Source organism: Acomys russatus, chromosome 9 (assembly GCF_903995435.1).
Source record: "Acomys russatus chromosome 9, mAcoRus1.1, whole genome shotgun sequence".
Lineage (NCBI taxonomy): Eukaryota > Metazoa > Chordata > Mammalia > Rodentia > Muridae > Acomys > Acomys russatus.
This window is the reverse complement of record NC_067145.1, coordinates 52,510,405-52,530,538: the sequence shown is the minus strand read 5'-3', so window position 1 is coordinate 52,530,538 and position 20,134 is coordinate 52,510,405. Positions and strand designations below refer to the sequence as shown.

The 20,134-nt window shown below is 45.9% G+C and overlaps 2 protein-coding genes across 5 annotated transcripts in view; one reads left to right on the top strand and one right to left on the bottom strand.

Moving 5' to 3' along the window:
• Prpf18 (pre-mRNA processing factor 18) overlaps window positions 1-20,134 on the top strand; it is an 807,949-nt gene that overhangs the window by 650,619 nt on the left and 137,196 nt on the right. The gene's annotated exons all lie outside the window — the stretch shown is intronic.
• Bend7 (BEN domain containing 7) overlaps window positions 1-20,134 on the bottom strand; it is an 83,244-nt gene that overhangs the window by 3,106 nt on the left and 60,004 nt on the right. Inside the window, exons 7-8 of one of the 3 annotated variants that reach the window (XR_007831193.1) lie at window positions 10,195-10,342; window positions 2,256-2,309 (exon numbers count right to left, since the gene is read on the bottom strand). Coding sequence is in view for 2 of the 3 variants with exons in the window: in XM_051151331.1 (XP_051007288.1) it covers window positions 2,256-2,309; window positions 10,223-10,342 (174 nt within the window). In the remaining variant the exon portion in view is untranslated. The remainder of the gene's footprint in view (window positions 1-2,255; window positions 2,310-10,194; window positions 10,343-20,134) is intronic. The other 2 variants (XM_051151331.1, XM_051151332.1) reach the window with 2 other exon arrangements.

Sequence of the window (20,134 nt, the reverse complement as noted above, 5' to 3'; positions counted from 1 at the left end):
ACCAAGATTATTGAACGCGATACTTAAAAATCTGAGAACTGGGCTGGAGAGATGGCTCAGTGGTTAAGAGCGCCACCTGCTCTTCAAGAGGTCCTGAGTTCAATTCTCAGCAACCACATGGTGGCTCACAACCATCTATAATGAGATCTGCTGCCCTCTTCTGTAAAGCACTCATATGCAATAAATAAAATTTTTAAAAAAATCAGAGAACCAATCTGTGACCTCTTTCCTCCTCCTCTAAAATGATAAACACTTTGAAAAACTGTAAACAATGTTTCTCGGCTTGTACTTGTATCTACCAACAACAACCTTTCTTCTCCGTCACCTCACAGGCCCGGGCAGAATTTAAGGAAGGCATTAGAAGACAGGAACGTAATAACTGAAGTGAACTTTGGGTCGACGCCAGACTTTATAAATGTGAAGACTGAGGCACAGAATCAGAATCCTAATGGGACTGCATGTCCGTGTCTCCCAGGATCTTTAAGAAACGTGCAGAGAAAAGCTGGCTTTGGCTTACGGAAGTTGAGGGGACTAAGCCTAGCCAGGCTACCACAGCTGTGACACCTGGGGGAAGTCATTTAGTGTTTCTGACCTCAGTCTTCCCCTCCACCCCCTGTGAAATAAAAGGGTTGGTTAAGAAGAAGGGATTGGTCCATATGAGCACCCAAGTTCCCTTCATTTTCAGATTCCTTGGCAGCTTGGCACTCCCATGAAGCTAGCTCCTCCAGCGTCCCTGGGCTGTCTTGTTCTCTGAAACATCTCTGCCTCCATCTTTAGACAGTTAAAGGCAAATGCAGAATTGCAAGATGCATGGTCTTCAAGTAACAAAGCAGAAGGCCACTGCGTCATCTGACACAGAGGACAGGTGCTGTAGATGCCCAGGGGACAACCACAAATGCATGACATTCCTCCCCAAGGGCTCTGAACCACAGCTTCATGACTGTGATTAGTATTTCCTGCAGCTGCTGGGAATGGGTCAAAGGGGACAAAAGTATTGTCAGTATGAGTTGTCCTGATATTCAGAAAATGGTAAGGAATGCTGAGATCACACATCCAACTCTACTGAGTTACCAGTATGGAAACAGACAAAATGTGTGTGTGTGTGTGTGTGTGTGTGTGTGTGTGTGTGTGTGTGTGTGTGTGTGTGTGTGTTTGTACCATGTGGCTCATTTAATTATTCGTCTATTGATTTGTTGCTTGGCTATTCAAAGTAGAGAAAGCACAGTGTAATGGCTTCTGGCACCTCTAAGTTCACCTATACGCTTTGCATTAGTAGCCCTCAAGATATGTGTTATGAAAACCACGTGACCAGTAGAGACTCTACCAAGAGCTCCTATAAACATACTATATACCCTACTCGTATTTTCTAAATTTAATTCAAGTCTCACTGCCCTAGATCTAGAGAACAAAGCAAAGCAAAACAAAAGCCACAGCCACCATTTAACTAGAAGTTTTCTTTTTTGGACTGTCTGGAGTTTATGGATGAAGGAGATGAGCAGTAGGGAGTCCTGAGACCAAGTGAGGGGATAAACTGCTGGACACAGGCTCACTGATCAGGCACTGTTCTCCTCATGGGTGTGAACTCACACCCTGGGGAGGAGGCCAGGAGCAGAGGTGTTACAGGAGAGGACGGGATCAAGCCCACAGTTGAACACAATTGTGCGTCCAACGCTTCTGTGCTGCCCTGTGGCATTTGTTGACCTGGTTCAAACACCAGGAGTGTGTCACTCAAACCGGACTGGCTTATTCAATCATACTTAAAAACACAGCAGTTACTAAGCGGAGAGTGCTGATGGCTGCCTCTCAGAGGCCTTTTGGTGGAATATGACAAAATGGGCCTGAATTTGATCACACAAAGCTGACAATCCTGGTTTAAAGTTAAATGTCGTTTCATGTTAAAAATGCCTTTTAATGTCTAAAGGCTTGGCAAGGCGGTGTGTTGCAATACTAACTTATTAGGATTTGTATTTCTGAGATTTAAAAAAAATATTTTTGTACATATACATTTATTTATATTATTACACATATATACAATAGATTACCTATGGCATTCCTGAGATTTTTATGAATATAAAAGAGGGTGTGAGAAAAATGTTGCTTTTCATATTCAATGTGAAAACAGATCTTAACCTACGGCCCCCAAGAAACTCTGAATGTGAGGGCCCAGGCCTATTACAGAAGCAGCTTGCCCTAGCACCTGCATCCTTCACTGTAAAAGCATTTTCAATGCAAATGTCTCCTTGCAGCAGGTTTACCTGTTGGCGGTAGGGAGATGCCGTCCAGTCTTTCATCACCGTCAGCTACCTCTGCTGGTTACAAACATAAGACACAAATCTCATTAGTTGCGGCGAGCGCATTCATTTTGCGGGATACAGGAACACAATTAAAACGACTCCAGTGTACACGGCGGCTTTTATCTTCTGCCTGTTCGCTTCACTTGCTTCACAGGACAGGTCTGAGCAATCGTTGTGTGAACACAGTCTCGTCTGGATGGTCATGACAAGAAGTCAACCCTCCTGTCTTCCAGATTTTTTTTTTTTTTTTTTTTTTGTCAACCATGGGTGATTTCGGCTCATTTTTTCTTATTTTCCAGCAGCAGGATGGACTGTGTAAGTACACAGTGAAGGCATGTTAAGTTACTGCCTTCTGACTATACAATTGTTCTTCCCCCCGCCCAAGGCCCCTCCTAGTGGGAATTCTCAGAATGAACTTTCCTTTGGAGATGCCTGGTTCTGGAGCTGTCACGTCTAACTCCTGGATCCATTTAGTCATCAAGGAAGCAGAGAGAAAATACGTATTTGTTCAAAAGATTCCTCCCTTTCATAGTTTAAAATGCAAGTGTCGCTTTTCTTTTCTTTTTTTAAGGATTTATTTATTTACATATATAAGCACTCTATTTGCATGTATGACTGTGACAGAAGAGAGCACCAGACAGAAGAGGACACCAGATCTCACTACAGATGGTTGTGAGCCACCATGTGGTTGCGGGGAATTGAACTTAGGACCTCTGGACAAGCAGTCAGTGCTCTTAACCCCTGCACCATCTCTCCAGTCACTTTTCTGATAAGTGTTTCAGTCTCCTTATGGGTTTTGCAAAGGGCGATCCTCCTTCATCTCTCTCTCACACAAAACCTTCTACCAAATGCAAAGCAAAGGGAGGGGCTCAGAAGTCTGGTAACTCAGGGGAGTAAGTCTCCCCTTACATGCTAGGGACAGAGGAAACATTCGCATGTGACCGCTGGGATAATTCTGGTGGCATCCTCTATGGCCTGCCCCATCCCACTTATGGCTGCACTTGTGTGCCTTGAAGCCAGATTATTGCCTCACCTTGTAGTGTGGCGCTGGCGGAAAAGCCAAAGCAAATTCTATATTCTCATTTTCACTGTTTGTGCGTTAAACATGGCCAAGGGCAGACACAGGCAGAAGTGTTCCCCGTTTTCTATCTCTAGTTTAGTCTCTCCTATCTTGTCCTAAGGTGGGTAGACCTGGTGTCAACATCTGCTGGCCCATGTGAGTCACCACAGCAGGAAAACAGAGACAACACGGGACAGTCAAGGTTGATAGCTTTTATTAGCAGGACAAAAAGAAAACTGGCAAGACTGAGTTGGATAAGGCGCTTTCCAGAAAAGATATAAGACAAACTAAAATTATCTAGATAAAAGACACTAGGTGTTCTTGGTATGTGTGCACATGTGCGTGCACATCCTTGCCTACTCCCACATGTGGGCACACATGGAGGTCTTGGGTCATTGACAGGTGTCTTCCTCTCTCACTCTCCACATAATTTTTTGGGGGGACAAGTTCTCATCCTGAACCTGCAGCTCACAGTTTTAGCTAGACCGGCCAGTCAGTCAAGCCTGGGATCAGCCCGTTTCTACCACATCCGAGTGCTGGGGTTACAACACCTGCCTGGGGCCCCTGGAGGCTAGAAGGTACTGGTTACCCTGGAACTGGAGTTATGGTTTGCTGTGAGCCACTATGTGGGTGCTGGGAACTGTTCCTTTGGAAGAGCAGCCAGCGGTTTAAGTTGCTGAGCTCTCTCTCCATTCCTGCTTATACTTCTTATCTGCAGGCCTATATGATCATGTGCTTTTGTCATAACAGGACATATATGGCCTAATATACATAAACTGTTACATATAAGTTAGCATATGCTGGCTGCATGCATAGGGCCAAGTGTCAAGGGTGAAGAACACCCGGAGTTACTTAATTAGGACACCTGTCTGTAACAAGCAGCTCCCAGCTGCTCTTCTCCGGCAACGATCAAGTTGTAAAATTTGGAAAAGACTGAGCAAGTCCAATAAAAATTTAGTAGCAGTGACAGCTTTACTCCTGGGTCTAACGCAAACAATAAATTGTGATTTCAGCTCTGAGGAAGTAATCTAATAAAAATGATAAAAATCCCACTAGGAACAGAATTCTAGTTATAGGAAAAAATTATTACATGTGATGACAGCCCCAAATGAATTTGTTTGGATTTGCATAACGACCTTTCCACTCATGAGGGGCACTGCTTTCTCCTACAGTCAGCGCACACTCCCCCGAGCCATGAGCTGATTGGCTCTGTCCAGTCAGAGTCTGCACCCAGTTCTAGGAGCTGAGCCAAGTATGATAGACCAGGCTATGGAAGTTGTGGTAGGTCTTTAGTACACTGTCTATATTATCATCTCGATGGAAAATAATCAAGCCAGTCACAGTATAGATGCTGGCTCTTTCAGGAAAGGCAAGTGGCTCTTGTTTCTGTTTGCTGCCCCCCCCCCCAATCCCGTGCCCCCTTACGCTGTTGAGAAATGCACCAATGGTTCACACAGAGACACATTCTGCCTGCTCCAGCCGGGGGCCATCCTTTTGCTCTGGTTTGACTTGTCTGGGCTGGCTCTGTCTTAGAGTCAGCTTCTTTCTCAGTGGCCAACACAGCCTACCCAACACACCATAAATATGCTGGAGGAGCACATGTGTAAAGCTGCTGATCAAAAGTCCAACTGTCTCAAGTCACATCCTGATGCCTGGAGTCTCAAGTCAATCTTTTGAACTACGGAGTAAAGAATGGTTGGGGAGCATGATACAGTTTGGGTCTCCTTCTGGAGAAACAGCCAAGTGTATGTGCACGTGACTGGCCAGTTTGGGGTACGGGTGGGGAATGCAGCAACACAGTCCCTCTGTGTGCAGATGTGTGTGTTAGGGTGGACGCGGGAAAGGCGAGAGAGGCCGGGACACTTGACCCTGGTCTCAGCACCTGACAAGAGAAGGATTAAGGTCTGCAGGCCGCTGGCCTGGCCTGGGCTCCTCTGTTCGAATCCTTGGCTTCTAGCTGTGGGCACTCTTTTGAGAGGCTGCAGAGCCTTCAGGAGGCCTGGCTGGCAGACGTAGGTATAGGCTTATGGGTTATGGCCTGGGCCTGGTTTCATGGCTCCATCCTGAGTCTCTCTCTGCTTTCTGTTTCACAGAGATGGCAGGGGATGAGGAGTCCCAACTGCTTGCTCCTGCCGTCCTGTCAAGTCATCTTCCTCATCAGGACGAGCTACATCTTTTTTTTTTTTTTTTTTGGTTTTTCGAGACAGGGTCTCTCTGTGTAGCCTTGGCCATCCTGGACTCACTTTGTAGACCAGGCTGGCCTCGAACTCACAGCGATTCGCCTGCCTCTGCCTCCCGAGTGCTGGGATTAAAGGTGTGCGCCACCACGCCCGGCTGCATCTTTTTAAACCACGAACCAAAACAAAACCTCCCTTAAGTTGTCACAGTGGCGAGAAATCCACATAGGTAACATGGCGAAGGCACTAGAAGAATGAAATTTAAACTGAATTTATTTTCATCTTGTGGTCCAGGAAGATTGTGCCTTTTTTTCCCTCCATAGGAATATCCACCTCCAATGTCTCCTGACTTTCTATGACTTCTACCTTTAAAGGTTTCCCCGGAACTTTAAATATTTAAGCCCAACAGGACGTTCCTTTGCCCCAGAGGTGCAGGCCCTGGCACCTCAAAGCCCCATCCTTTTCCAGGTTCTCTGTAGGGCTACAACGAGGAGCATCAATAGTTCTCACATTTCCCCAACTGTGCCCAGCAGTCCTCAGGAAGTAGGACAGGAGCAGCTACATGTGCAGGTGTTAGCTGGCCTGCCTGGGGTAGCTCAGTGTACCCCTGGGAGCAGCGTGTGAGGGAAGCAAAAGTAGTGGGGGGCTGGCTCGTGGCTCCGTGGTCCTTTGCCTCGCTGATGCTAGGTTTATGTCTTTTCATTATGACACATTTCATATTTCTTTCAAACCTGAATATCTGGTGTCTTTGTATTTTGGGCCAACAAACAGTTTCCCCTTTCAAATTAGGAGGTATGTGGACGGAAGTCTTTACACACCCAACAGCTGAGCCATTCAAGGCAGAATCTAGGAAACACAAACCAATGTCATAGTTATTGGCACAGGTGCCACGCAGGCCTAAGTGGCACCTTGAAACCTGCTTTGCCTGTAAAACTGAATTAAGACATCACTGCTCAGTCTGGGATTATACACTGGGTAAAACCAACAGGCCACTGTTGCTTGAGTTTTCTCTTTCCTTTTTGTTCCTGTCTTAATCTCTTCCAGGAGTGGAAGGGGGCCCTTGTGATGTAACATGGGGCAGAAGCAGAGGACCTGAAGCACTCAAGTGAAAAGCATGGTAGTAGCAGGTTAACCTCACATATTTTCCAGCTGGTTGAGGCCAGGGGACAGCGTAGACTCTGAATCTCTGTGGGACGATGGGAGTAGAGAGGAGCCTGGAGGGAGCTACAACAGATGAGTGGAGAAGGAGACTAGAGAAAGTGCTGAGGAAGCAGAATTAGGGAGATTCTAACATGCCGGCCGGCTGTAAAGGAACACTAGGAGTCCTAAGGACTTTCTTCCAGTGGGCAGAGTTCAGGGACCATGCCAACCCACTGGGTCTAGAGGGAACAGAATAAACTGTGGAACCTTAAGTGAGAAAAATGGCAGTATTCTTCAGGATTTCATAGTCTCACAAGAAAAGCAGGGCATTGGCTGTGTCTTCCTTTCTGTAATTACTGATGTTTTCTTGAGTCACTCAAAGATTTCTTGAGAGTTGGCCCTGGCTCACTGTGTTGTCTGGGACACAAACATGGCACAGGAATGGACTCTGCTTTCAAGTTCATCATCCAGGAATCAGGAAAGGGACTCTACAGGTGACTGAAGTGAAAGTACTGCAATCTCTACTGAATGTTTCAGGAGAAAGGAAGCTCTGCTATGCTTGTGAAAGGTGGGAGAGAGCAGCCATCTCAGAGCCAGAGAGAAGGCCAGTTTGGCTGCAGAGCCTGAGGCCGGAGGACAGGGCCGTACTGGGGAGGAATCAGCTGCAAGCACCCGCTCGAGATTGCTATGTCTGAATGTGTCTCTCAAAGGTGATGCATTGGAGGCCCAGTCTCCAGCCCAGCAGAGCTGGCAGGAGAAGCCTGATGGGAGGTGATCAGGTAATACTCTGTCCTGCCTTTGAGGGTGAGGGGTGGGTGTGTCCCCCTTTCCTCTCTCTCACTTTCTCTGTGCCTTTCGGCCACAGGCTGATAGAGCAAGAAAGCTCCAAATCTTGGATTTTCAACCTCCAGAACTGTGAGAGCTAATGAGCATCAAACACTCAGAGGTTGGTTCAGTAGCGGTGCCCTCACACACCTCTATAATAGCTTAAGTGAGGTGAGGCTCAGCTCCCATGTCTACCTTCCAAACTGTCTCCTGCTTCAGTTTCACAGAGTCCCCAAGCCTGCTGCCAAGACGATCTGGGGTTTGTTTTCATTTGATGAATAAAAATCATGCATACATTTAATAATGAAGAAGGAAATAAGTAAGTTCAGGGGCCAGGGCAGTTCCTTTCTGCAGGGGGTGCAAACACTAGCATATGAGTGTGGTGTTAGCTTTAAGTTGTCAATGTGACAGAGCAAGATGCACTTTGGAGTAATCCTAAGGCGCTGTTGAGATCAAGCGGCCTGTGGGAGAGGGCTTTAGTTACATGGGAAGAGCCATTCTCAGTGTGGACAGCATTTCCTAGCAGATGCCCAGATAAAAGACACAGGAGGAAAGGTTTTTGGTTTTTTTCATCCCCCCTCCCCTCTTTTGGCCTTCACTCTCACCACTGAATTTATCTACCTTGTTGCTGCTGGTGTTGACTCCTTAGCTGACGTCAGAAGCAGCTTCTTTCTGATTCCAATGTGGACTGAAGACTATGGTCTCCAGGAATCCCCAGGCCTTGATTCAGACTGGGAGAGCTGGGGCCTGTAGCCCACAGCCTGGGCAACTATCAGGCTCTGAGCCTCTCCATTGTTAGACTACTCTGATGGTATTATGGAAGCAAACCTAAAAAAATCCTCTTTTAATATAAAACATCGTGTGTATTTATGAAGAACAACATGGTATTTTGAAATCATACACATGTAGAATGGTGTCTAATGGTGTGAATTCATCTACTTATCAAATACTTTATGAAAATATGTGATGTGAACTCAATTCTTTTCAAGTACAGCATAAATAACACTGCTAGTTCTGATGTCACATAATCACTCTCACTCCTTTTGTCTAACTGAAGCTGTGTTCCTTTGCTTAACATCTTTCCAGGCTCCTTCCTGGTGCCTGAGCATCACGCTACACTCTTTCTGTTGAGTCCTCAGTGAGAGTCTGTGGCCTTGTATCTCTGTGCTGCTTATTTCACTCAGCATAAGGTTCTCCCATGTTGATGCAAACAAGGGAATTTCTTCTTTTTAAAGGATCAAAAGCATTTAGTTATGTACGTACAGCACATTTTCATCATCAACTGATGGAGTAAGGTGGATGCGTAGGAAAAATGCCTCAATGAATACAGGAATGCAATTGTCTCTTTAACATACTGGGTTTGTTTGGGGATGTACTGGAGATGAGTTTAATGGGTCATACGATAATTAAAATTCTCTTTTGTGTATATGTTAAGTGTGTGCACGCCTATGTGGGGCCAGAGCGCAATCTCAGGGCTTGTTATTCATGTGTCGTCTCTCTCTCTTTTTTAAAGATTTATTTATTATGTATACAATATGATCAGATCACATTATAGACGGCTGTGAGCCACCATGTGGTTGCTGGGAATTGAACTCAGGACCTCTGGAAGAGCAACCAGTGCTCTTAACCACTGAGCCATCTCTCCAGCCCCTTACTCATCAAGCAGGCTAAGATGGCTAGCTAGCCCACCTTGCGGATCCTGTGCTGAGATTACAAGGGCAAGCGTCATTATTTATTTAATTATTTTCTTCCTGGGTTCTGGGAACTTACCTCCTCAAGCTTGCAAGGTAAGCATATTACCAGCTGAGCTAGCTCCCTCAGGCCCTATTTTTATTGTTTTTTCAGGAATCTCAATATTGTTTTTGATTACAGATATACTAATTTACATGAAATTTAGAAATACAACCCAGAGACTTGTGATCTACTAGAAATAACAATTTTTGGATGATAGGAGAAAACTGACCCAAAGAAATTTCTAGGTGGTGAGGTGGTGCAATTCGGGAGGCTGACACTTCGATGACTACATCTAGATAGACACAATCAACTGGTGTTCACTTTGCCTGAGAAAACAACTGCCAAGATGCCAACTTTCAAGTTTTAAACACACACACACACACACACACACACACACACACACACACACACACACACCTTAAATTCATTCCAACCTGATGTGATGTTTCTGACAGAATAAATTTTTAAAATATTATTTTAATTTTTTTTTTTGAAATGTGTAGCCCTGGCTGTCCTGGAACTCACTGTGTAGACCATGTTGACCTCAAATTTATGGAGCTCCTTCTGTCTCTATCTCAAGTGCCAGTATTGAAAGTATGCACCATCCTGCTGCTTCCCCACCCCCTTTTTAAATTTTGAGCAATTAGTCCTTTAAAAAGCTCATGTAGATATAAACAAACAAAATCAATAGTTAGATAAAAATCAGACCACAGAAGACCCAATTCTACACGTTGAAGCACATTAGACCACAGATGAGATTAGAAATCTTTTCATCCCGTACTATTCAAAGCAAATGGCCTACATAACTTTTACTATTCAATCCTATGGCAACTTTAAAGTTCATGAGAGCCAACCAGAGCACATTACACAGAACATCTCATTCCAGAGACAAAAGATACCGTGATGCCCCAGAGAGAAAGCGCTGTGCTTCATAAAGGCAAAGAGTTCAGTAAAGCACACTCACAGTGACTTCCTTTACAGCTCATCCATACCTGAGCCTCTTTTCAACCTTCTTCTGGCCAGCTTAATTTGATCCTGTAGAATCTGTACCCAGTCCCTTGGGCCAGGAAGTTTATCCACACGATTCGCAGTACAGTACTTTTCGGTAAAGACTGAAAGAAAACATGAAATGCTACTAAATACTTTAACAGTAACAAAAGAGGACAGAACAAAACAGGACGACAGTCCAAAGAGAAAACAAGTCTTTGTCTTTTGTTGTTTTTTCCCCCTGGTGTTGGGAATTTAACCTAAACACACACATACACACACACACACGAAGAATGGACTCTACTACAAACTGCTGCCTCAGCCCTGAGGTGAATTTCTGAGGATGTCAGATCTGCAGGGTACATCCACGTCATGGTGTGAATAGGCATGGTACCCAAAGACACATGTGCTTAAATGCTTGGCCCATAGGGAGAGGCACTAGGAGGTGTGGCCTTGTTGGAGTAGGTGTGGCCTTGTTGGAGTAGGTGTGGCCTTGTTGGAGGAAGTGTGTCACTGTGGGGGCAGGCTTCGAGGCTTCCTATGCTCAAGCTAAGCCCAGTGTGGCACCAGTCTCCTGCTGCCTGAAGATCAAGATGCAGAGCTCTCAGCTCCTTCTCCAGCACCGTGTCTGCCTGCACGTTGCTGTGCTTCCTGCCATGTCGATACTGGACTAAACCTCTGAGCTGTAAGCCAGCCCCAGTTAAATGTTTTCCTTTGCAAGAATTGACATGGTCATGTTGTCTTCACAGCAACGAAACCCTAAGACAGGCCTCCACAGTGGCACTGTGCGCTTTCCGTAAAAATGGCAAGCAGCTGAGCCGTGGCTACACGTGATGGCTTGTGTTTCAACAGAAAACTGGCTGGAAACACTAAGCAGTTTGTGTGGAAGCTGCTCTCTTTGTGTGTGCATGTGTCTAATGGGAAGAAAAGAAAACACTTCATATGGCTCTACCAGGTCCATTCATGACAGAGTTGAGCAAACATGTTAAACGACTCTGTGCTGTCTGTGCAAAACCAAACGCAACATTACACAGAGATGTTCTCCCAATGATCCCTAAGGACTCAGTACTCAATGTAAATAACTTACTGTACAGTAAGTAACTAACTAGCTGTAAAAAACTAACTCACAGTAACTGTGACTTACTGAAATTCTAAGACTCAGTCTGGGCACAGGAACCGACACCCAGCACACTGCATTAGATATGAGGAAATTCCTGCCCTATTAAGTGCTTTAGCAGGCAGGACAAAAGAGAGACAGGACAATGACCCCAGGAAAGCCGCACAGTGTGTGGCCAAGTGTGAGGTGTGGAGTTGACATTTCTGTTCCTGACCGCTTTTCAACCCGCTTTTTTACCTTGCTGCCTGTGAGGTCAGTGAGCAGACACGCCGTTGCAGTGCCTTCCTGGTATTTTAAACCTTGGTAATTTCAATGTGTTAAAAGGTCTCTTTCAAAAAGAAATGACAAAGGGAAATATTGACAGATTTAACTATACAAAAATTGAAATTCCCATTCAATGAAAACCAAACCTCTTAAAAGAGCCACAAGCCTGGCCACATTATACACACACACACACACACACACACACACACACACACACACACACACACACACGCCTCAGAATGGTCAATATCTTTAAAGAGTGCAGTCATATAAAAGAGTGAGTTCAATAGTCCTATAGATCAATAGCGTATTTGAAGTATAAAATACTAGGGAAAATGTTCAACTAATATGTAAATCAAAGAACTGCTAAGCACGCTTTGTATACCTATCTTAAATTAGAAAAATACTGTCAAAAAGGCTGTATTTGATAGCAGCGAAACTGTGTGACCTGACCCAGTCAAGCGTTAACTATAGTAGTAGCAGAAGACTGAGAATTTTTTCTTGGGAAATAATAACAAAACATAGTAAGATCCACAAAATGGTTACACCCTTGATCAGTGATATTACTTCCAAGATCGTGTCCTGTGGAAATACACAAAGGAAAAAGCCAAGTGTGTGAACTCAGATGCAGGCAGAGCAACTGTGCAGGAAGTGACAATGGCTGTGGAGAGGGTGGCCCTGCAGGCTGGAGCGGAGAGGGTGGCCCTGCAGGCTGGAGGGGAGAGGGTGGCCCTGCAGGCTGGAGGGGAGAGGGTGGCTCTGTAGGCTGGAGGGGGAGAGGGTGGCTCTGTAGGCTGGAGGGGGAGAGGGTGGCTCTGCAGGCTGGAGGGGAGAGGGTGGCCCTGCAGGCTGGAGGGGAGAGGGTGGCCCTGCAGGCTGGAGGGGAGAGGGTGGCTCTGCAGGCTGGAGGGGAGAGGGTGGCCCTGCAGGCTGGAGGGGAGAGGGTGGCTCTGCAGGCTGGAAGGGAGAGGGTGGCCCTGCAGGCTGGAGGGGAGAGGGGTGGCCCAGCAGGCTGGAGGGGAGAGGGTGGCCCTGCAGGCTGGAGGGGGAGAGGGTGGCTCTGTAGCCTGGAGGGGGAGAGGGTGGCCCTGCAGGCTGGAGGGGGAGAGGGTGGCTCTGTAGCCTGGAGGGGAGAGGGTAGCCCTGCAGGCTGGAGGGGGAGAGGGTGGCCCTGCAGGCTGGAGGGGGAGAGGGTGGCTCTGTAGGCTGGAGGGGGAGAGGGTGGCTCTGTAGGCTGGAGGGGAGAGGGTGGCCCTGCAGGCTGGAGGGGGAGAGGGGAATCCCTTTAGGAAGCTGATACTTGTTCCAGTCGGTCAAGCATCTAGGGCAGATGGTGTACATTCTGTGGTGAAACCTATGGTACAGCAACTTCAGAAAGGAAGGTGTGAGGTCAAGGCGGAACACCACAGTCTTAGGGTGAGCTGTGTGTGGAGCACCCACATGACATGGCCAGCAGAAGGTTAGGCAGAGGTACCGTGAAAGAAGCTGGGCTGATGACAGTGTTAGGTCTGAGTCTGTGGGGATCAATTCCAAGACCCTGGAGGATAGTCATTATAACTGATGCATCACCGAAGCTGTCACCACATGCTTCAAACCAAATTTAGACACTCATGAGAACTAACACAGTGTCAGCACCTAAGTAAAATGTTGTATTGTTGCACTATTTATGGAATAATCACATGGAAAAAGTCTACATGGTTGGTTTTGTTGTTGTTGGATGCTTTTTTTTTTGTTTTTTGAGACAGTGTTTTTCCGTGTAGTCCTGAAACTTGCTCTGTAGACCAGGCTGGCCTTGAACTAAGAGATCTGCCTGTTTCTGCCTCCTGAGTGCTGGGATGAAAGACGTTTGCTACCACCAACTGGCAAAAGTCTACACATTTAAAGCATACACTTAACCCCTGAGCTATGCTGTGCATCAAAGCTTTTCTGTTTTCAATCTGTGCTTAGTTGAAACTGGATGCTAAACACACTGAACGTGAAGAGCCTATCGTATGTGTGGTCGTCAAACAACGCGCAGAAAAACTGTTTAGAGAAAACACAGAGGATGAAGGGCACCTGGCTGAGCACAGACTGTGGAGAACACCAGTGCTTAGGAATAAATGATGGAGGCAGAGAAAACCATGAAGGCGGCCAAGATGACTGCGAAGCCAAGGGATTCAGAAAGAATAGTCAGCAGGCGGCTCTAGAGCATTAGTGAAACAATGGCTTAGCATGTGTCTACTGAGAGCCATGGAGGGAGTAGCCACCAACATCGCTCTAGGGACACTTGGGCTCAGAGGGGCAGGAGAAGGAAAGCAAGGATGAAGGGTAGTCTGTAGGTAGTGGAAGCAGGCAACGTGGTAGTTGGCTGTAGGACGCACGAGAAAGGATGATTCAAGTAACCATCTTGGAGGAAGTAGGGGTGATGGGATACAGGGCTGAAGTCAAGAAGGGAACAAGAAGGGAAAGGCAGAGGATGAGGGGATGTGCTGCAACGAGGTGGCTCTAGGTCTGAGGAGGCCCTAGGCTCCAGAGACTCAGTGAGCTCAGTGGTGAGGCACCGTGGAGGTGGAGAGTGTGGGAGGCTTTGGAAGTGGTGCTGAAAATGGGCAATTAGCAGCCGACTGAGGACAAGCTGTAAGGTGCAAAGCAGTGAACGGGGTGCAGCAGTCTACGGGGGTGGGATGCTGGGTGGAAGAGATGGCATGGTGTTAGGGTTAGCTGAACAAGTTCAGCAGCACAATGGAGTTCTAAGGCATAAGAAGATGTTAGGAAACTGACACCAGAGAGATGTTTACAGACAGAGTCTGGGATGCTACATAGATCAGTAAATGGAGCTAACCAATGGGTTAGCAGGCAAGGGTTAGATGGCAGCAGACAATGCCTGGAATAGTGTGGTGGGATGCTGGGTGTAAAACAGCAGAGGTGGAAAGGCTGTGTGGAAAGATGCTAAGGCATGCTGAATGATAAGGACAGTGACAGAAGCGAAAAGGCACAGCTACTGAGGTCCTGACGCCATGTGGCCAGGGACCAGATGGGTTTGCATGTGCGCAGGGGAGCGATTCATACCAAGTGGCTTTAATGGCCATTGCAGACTTATGTGAGTGGTGGGCGGAGAGATGGTTAGGATGCAGAATCAAGGAGCAGGGTAATACGAATCAGGCGACCCACTTTAGGCCACGTAGGTAAATGAGAGCGAGCAGCAGAGGAAGCAAAGCATTCCTGGGGCACAGATGTACTTCTTGAATCCTGACATACAGGTCCTCCATTCCTTTGTATCCCTCAAAGTACCCCATGCAGTGAAGAAACTCAAGAAACACGCGGTGAATAAATCAACTGAGTTCCCAGTCTTGTTTCTAATGTTAGCAAATAAGAGGAGCTCAAAAATGTAGATTACTGTGGAAAACGGCCCATCTGAACTAGCAGGAAGTCTTAACTAAACATATTTAAAGAAAAAAGTTTTTTTGTACTCAATTGCTCACAATAACATTTACTAATTGAGGAACTGTCAAAAGGGTACTTGAAGTTCTGTTTAATAAATAAAAAACTAAAAACAATGCATTTTACCTAGCATTCTACTCACTTAAATAAAAAAGCATAGTACAAAAAAATGACTGAACAGACCACCTTACGAGGTAAACATCTTTCCTCTTATAATGCTTTGTATACAGTTAATTTCCATGGCAACCTCTTTTCTTAGATTTTTGAAAGGCTTGTGCCCAAATTATCACACATTAGCAAGTTGTGTTTCCAAAACAACAAACTAGACCTGGGCTATGCCAATGTCCAAACAGGTCCACGGGTGCCAACAAATGGTTTAGAAAAACCAAATGGAAGGTTGTGGAATATTCTCTCTCATTCCATGAGAGGCTGCAGTTCAGACCTCTACAGTATAACCTTGAGCTCAGAATCCCATCACTCACTTAAAAAGGCAACAGTTTTTTCTTCTTGTTTTTTTTTTCTTTCAGTTAAAACTTTTCTGCTTTCAACAGAAAAATGCTAGAAAAACCACCTTCCCCTGGGCCTGTGACTAAGGCCTTTGAAGGATAGCACAGGCTTCTCAAGAACTGCCTGCACAAACAAATACTTCCACCAGGCACATGATTGACGTTCTGATTCATGGATTATCCAAACTTCAAAGGGACTTTTAACTGGAATTTACCTATTGAAGATGAAATTTTATTCTCTCTACTACAATCACAGATAAGACCTTAGAACAAAGCCAAAAGATTGTCATTGCATTGATGTGAAAACAGCAGATATGCTATGTGAGTAGAGGTATGGAGTAAGCAGAATATATTTTGCTATCAGAATCTATAGCTAAAAGGTCAAGCTATTATCCTGGTAACAGTTCCATTAGGAGTAATGATGTGAAAAGTGGCATTGCATTAATGCACTGGGTTTCCTACTATGTTAATAGTGGGTCATTAAGAATCATAGTAGCATAATTTGTATTCATCCTCAGAATGCAATAGGTTCTAAAAAGAAATTTCCCTCTTTCCTATTTTAATGCATCAAGGAGACAGGAGGGCTAATTTTAAATGAGCCCAAATAATCTGAACAAGTGGAATGAAACCAACGATTAAACTAAATAAAAGAGTTTAAGCATCTACTTTGCTTAATATAATTTGAGGTCCCAAGGCACAGAGAGTATGCTAAGTCACCAGGGAAATGACAAATGCGTGAGTAGATTCGTACATGAATAATGACTTTCCCAGATGCTTGCATTCATTTGAACCATGCCCTTTAATTGTTTATAAATAATGAATAAGCTTGTGGTGGCTGAGCAGATCCTTCTCTGGAACGCAGCTTTTAATATAATCATCAGTGAGCTTGGTGCTAGGGAGTGTGTCTGGCAACTCAGACAGAGGGGACTGGCTGTGTTCCCCCAACACAAGTTCAAGGGTCTTCTTACTTGGACTTTTCTGTCCTGGAAAAAAACTGAGTAGAAGATGGACTTTGAGAGGCCACCACTGTGCCATGAAGACACTGAAGGAGTGGGGGATCTGGAGACATCCGCTCTTTCTGTGGCTTAAGGATTCTGGCCAACAGTGAGAAATCATGTTCAGTTGCGATGACTCAGTTGTAACTCAAAACAGCCAAATGGGAACTGAGGTTTGTGTAGAGAAGATGTGAAAAGTGGATCTATGGTAGAAGCCAAATCCCCTAAGCCTTTGAGGAGCCACGGACAACAGCATCCATAGTACAGTCCCAACTGAGGACCACTTGTAGCCAGGAGTGTTCAAAAAGCACTTATATCTTTCCCACAGCCTTCTCTTGTTCTCTTAAGGCTATTATTTTAGCTTCCCGCATACTAAGCAGTTAACATAGCTCATTTAATCTTCACAATAACCAGTAGAGTAGGTATTGTGATCTTAATTACAGATGACAAGATCCAAGTATGTGCAAGTTAAATAACTGATTTGAGATTGTGCGGCCAGAAAGGATTGTTTTCTATAGAAAATTACTGGGCTTTTAATCTTTGATTTTGTAGATGACTGTACAGGTATTGTGAGAGAAAAGTGATCAGATCCCAGATAGAAGAAGTAAGCAGTGATTAAGTAATTATTTCCACGATGATGATGAGAATGCTAATGTTATTTTCAACCACACACAACGGAAGTGTGGTGACATCTGGGGAAAGAAAACTGGATGAATCTGGCACATCGCCTGCCCTTTGGCCCCTAATCCACCGACCAATGAGACCAGTTGAGTAGACAAGGATAAGCAAAAACTGGCCCTGTGGGGGACAGACGTAAGGAGTCTGAACCCTGGGACCCGATGGTGCGCTGAGATGTCCAGGGAAGCGAGGGCTCAACCCTATAGCAGAGGTGGAGCTGACCCGCTTCTAGCTTCCTCTTAGGACAGTGGACAGTGACAATGAAAGCACGGCATACAGAGCTGAGAAGTCATGCTGTGAAGAGCCCTGTGTATCAGACATAAAACCAGGGCGGAGGGAAGGGAGTCAGGGGAAGCAAGAGGGAAAGCACAGCTGATGGAGAAGAGGAGGAAGGAGTCATGTGAAGAGAAGCAAAGCCATGGAATTGCAGGGACTGGGGCCGCACAGGATACAGAGCGTAAGCATGTAGGCCGGTCCTAGGGCCACCCATGTCCTTACCATGTTTATACACAGACTACTCACAAGATAGCTCGTCCCCAAGTAAGACCTACTTCTGGAAACCACAGTGCCTCCATGCAGAGTGTTTTATATAGACTGGAGGAAAGCCCAAGTCTTCATGTTCATCAGTTACATTAGACCACACACTCTTATGCCACAGGACCTCTGAATGCCCCAACCCTCTTTCCCATCACTGGCCTCTGTGCACTCACAAATCTTAGAAGTATAACATGAGACACAAAGCCACAGAAGATCTTTTGAGAGGTGACTGCATCAGCGTACAGTTTCTCTCACCTTTTTCTGTTGATTATTAAGGCCAGTTACCGTGGATGATATTGTCTGACCCTGTACACAGCAGGGTAATGCTTTTCCTCTTGAATCTTGACAGTCTGTGGCGTTATTATACAAATGACATGTGCTCATTCAGGAAACGATTATTAAGTCCCCATAATGCACCAGGGTTTACCAGGTTCTAATGAATAAATGCCCTCTTGTTCTCAGAGAGTCTGCAGTGAAGTAGAAGATCAAGGCAACTAAGAGGTCAGGAACAGTAGGGAGCTGGGTGTGGTAGTGCATGGCCATAGATCTATAGTACTTCTAAGAGTTAGGCAGAGGGATTGACAGTTGAAATCCCAGATGAACTACACAGCAAGACTCAGTATCAAACAAAATGAAGTAACACTTGGCAGATATCAAACTAATACAACAAACCCTAGACAAGATCAGAGAGCTGGGGGCATCTTGCCATGCTTGGGCTTCTCCCATATTTAGAGAAAGCTTCTGGATGAAGTGATGGCTAAGCTGAACCTTAAGAGAAAGTAGACACCAAAGAAAGACAAGAGCAGAGCCGGGTGTGGTGGTGCACACCTTTAATCCCAGCACTTGGGAGGCAGAGGCTGGTGGATCACTATGAGTTCGAGGCCAGCCTGGTCTACAAAGTGAGTCCAGCCCAGCCAAGGCTACACAGAGAAACCCTGTCTCGAAATAACAAAAAGAAAGAAAGAAAGAAAGACAGACAGACAGACAGACAAACAAGAGCAGTCACAGCAGAGACAAACAACTGATCACAGTGCCAAAGGTAAGTGACGGTTGAGTGCTCAGCCCTAAGCAGGACACTTGTCTCAAACCCCACAAGGCTCAAGGAGCATCACAAGAAAGCTAGCGAGGATATAAAAGCTGGAGCATGGAAACTGCTATGAAATGCATGACTATTGCACCGCGAATGCACAACAGCTTTGGTTACCTGTGTAAGACCTAGCCAGGACACGGTCCATCATGGACAAAAGGCTCATGAGGCCCCACCCCTAGCTGAGGAGCTTATTGTCAGTTGATGGCTGTCGGAGTAGACTAGTTAGCCAATGCTCTAGTGGATGACCCTACATCTATGAGCATGCGGGGGAGGGGGGGGGGAGGGTAGGGTGGGGTGAAGGTGGGAGAGGGGATTTGGGTTGGATATGATCAAGATACATTGTATACATGTATGAAATAGCCAAAGAATAAAACAAATGCTCCAAAAAGCTAGGGAGGGGAGAGATGGAGGGGAAAGGTAGAGGGGGAAGGGGAAGGAGGGAGGGAGGATATTTCAGACACAGGCACAGAGGTGAAGGCACACCCTGAAGCTATCCCAGGTGGCTGTAGGCTCAATTACCGTGGAAGCCTAGGCTTCACACTGATGAGGGAGAAGGAGATGAAGGTCTGTGGATGTGAGACAGAAAGAAGCCAAGAGGAGACAGTAGTGACGGACCAACAGCTCAGAGAGAGAAGCAACAGGCAAGCTCCGGGGAGCCTTGGTGGGGCGGGAGAAGTTCCTTTTGAAAATTGTACATGCTTGGATTATGCCTTGAAGAGGTTTAGGGCTTGAGGTTATATTGGAATTATAAATGAGTATAAGCATGGCTGTTGGTGTCCCTGGGACCAGACAAAAGGAATAGAGGGGTCACTCTGAAGAGAACTTTTGCAGCCAGGGTCACAGGAAAGGGAGCAGGGTGGTGAGGAGAAGAATGCAGGAGACAATCTGTTGTAAGTCAGATGCGGGAAATCAGAATTAGACCCCTACTAGCTTAAGACAAGGAATAGCAAGGAAAGTTGCTTAGGATGCCAAAGGAAGGACTTTGTTCATCAAGAAAACAGTAGGCCTGGCCAGTGGAATGGCTCAGACAGTGAAGGAGCTTGCTGCCAAGCCCGAGTTAGGCTCTTGGGATCCATAGGGTTGAAGGAGAACCCCTGCTTGCCGTAAGTTGTCCTCTAACCTGCACACATGTGCTGGCTCATGTGTGTGCACATATATGTCAAGGCCAATTACAGAAAAGAATCAAATATAACAGAGAAATTAAAAAGATAAAGTAGTTGATCCAGCAAGATGGATCAGCTGGTTACGGGACTGCTGCACAAGCCTGGTTTGATCTGTATAACACACGTCAACTCTACAGACTGTCCTCT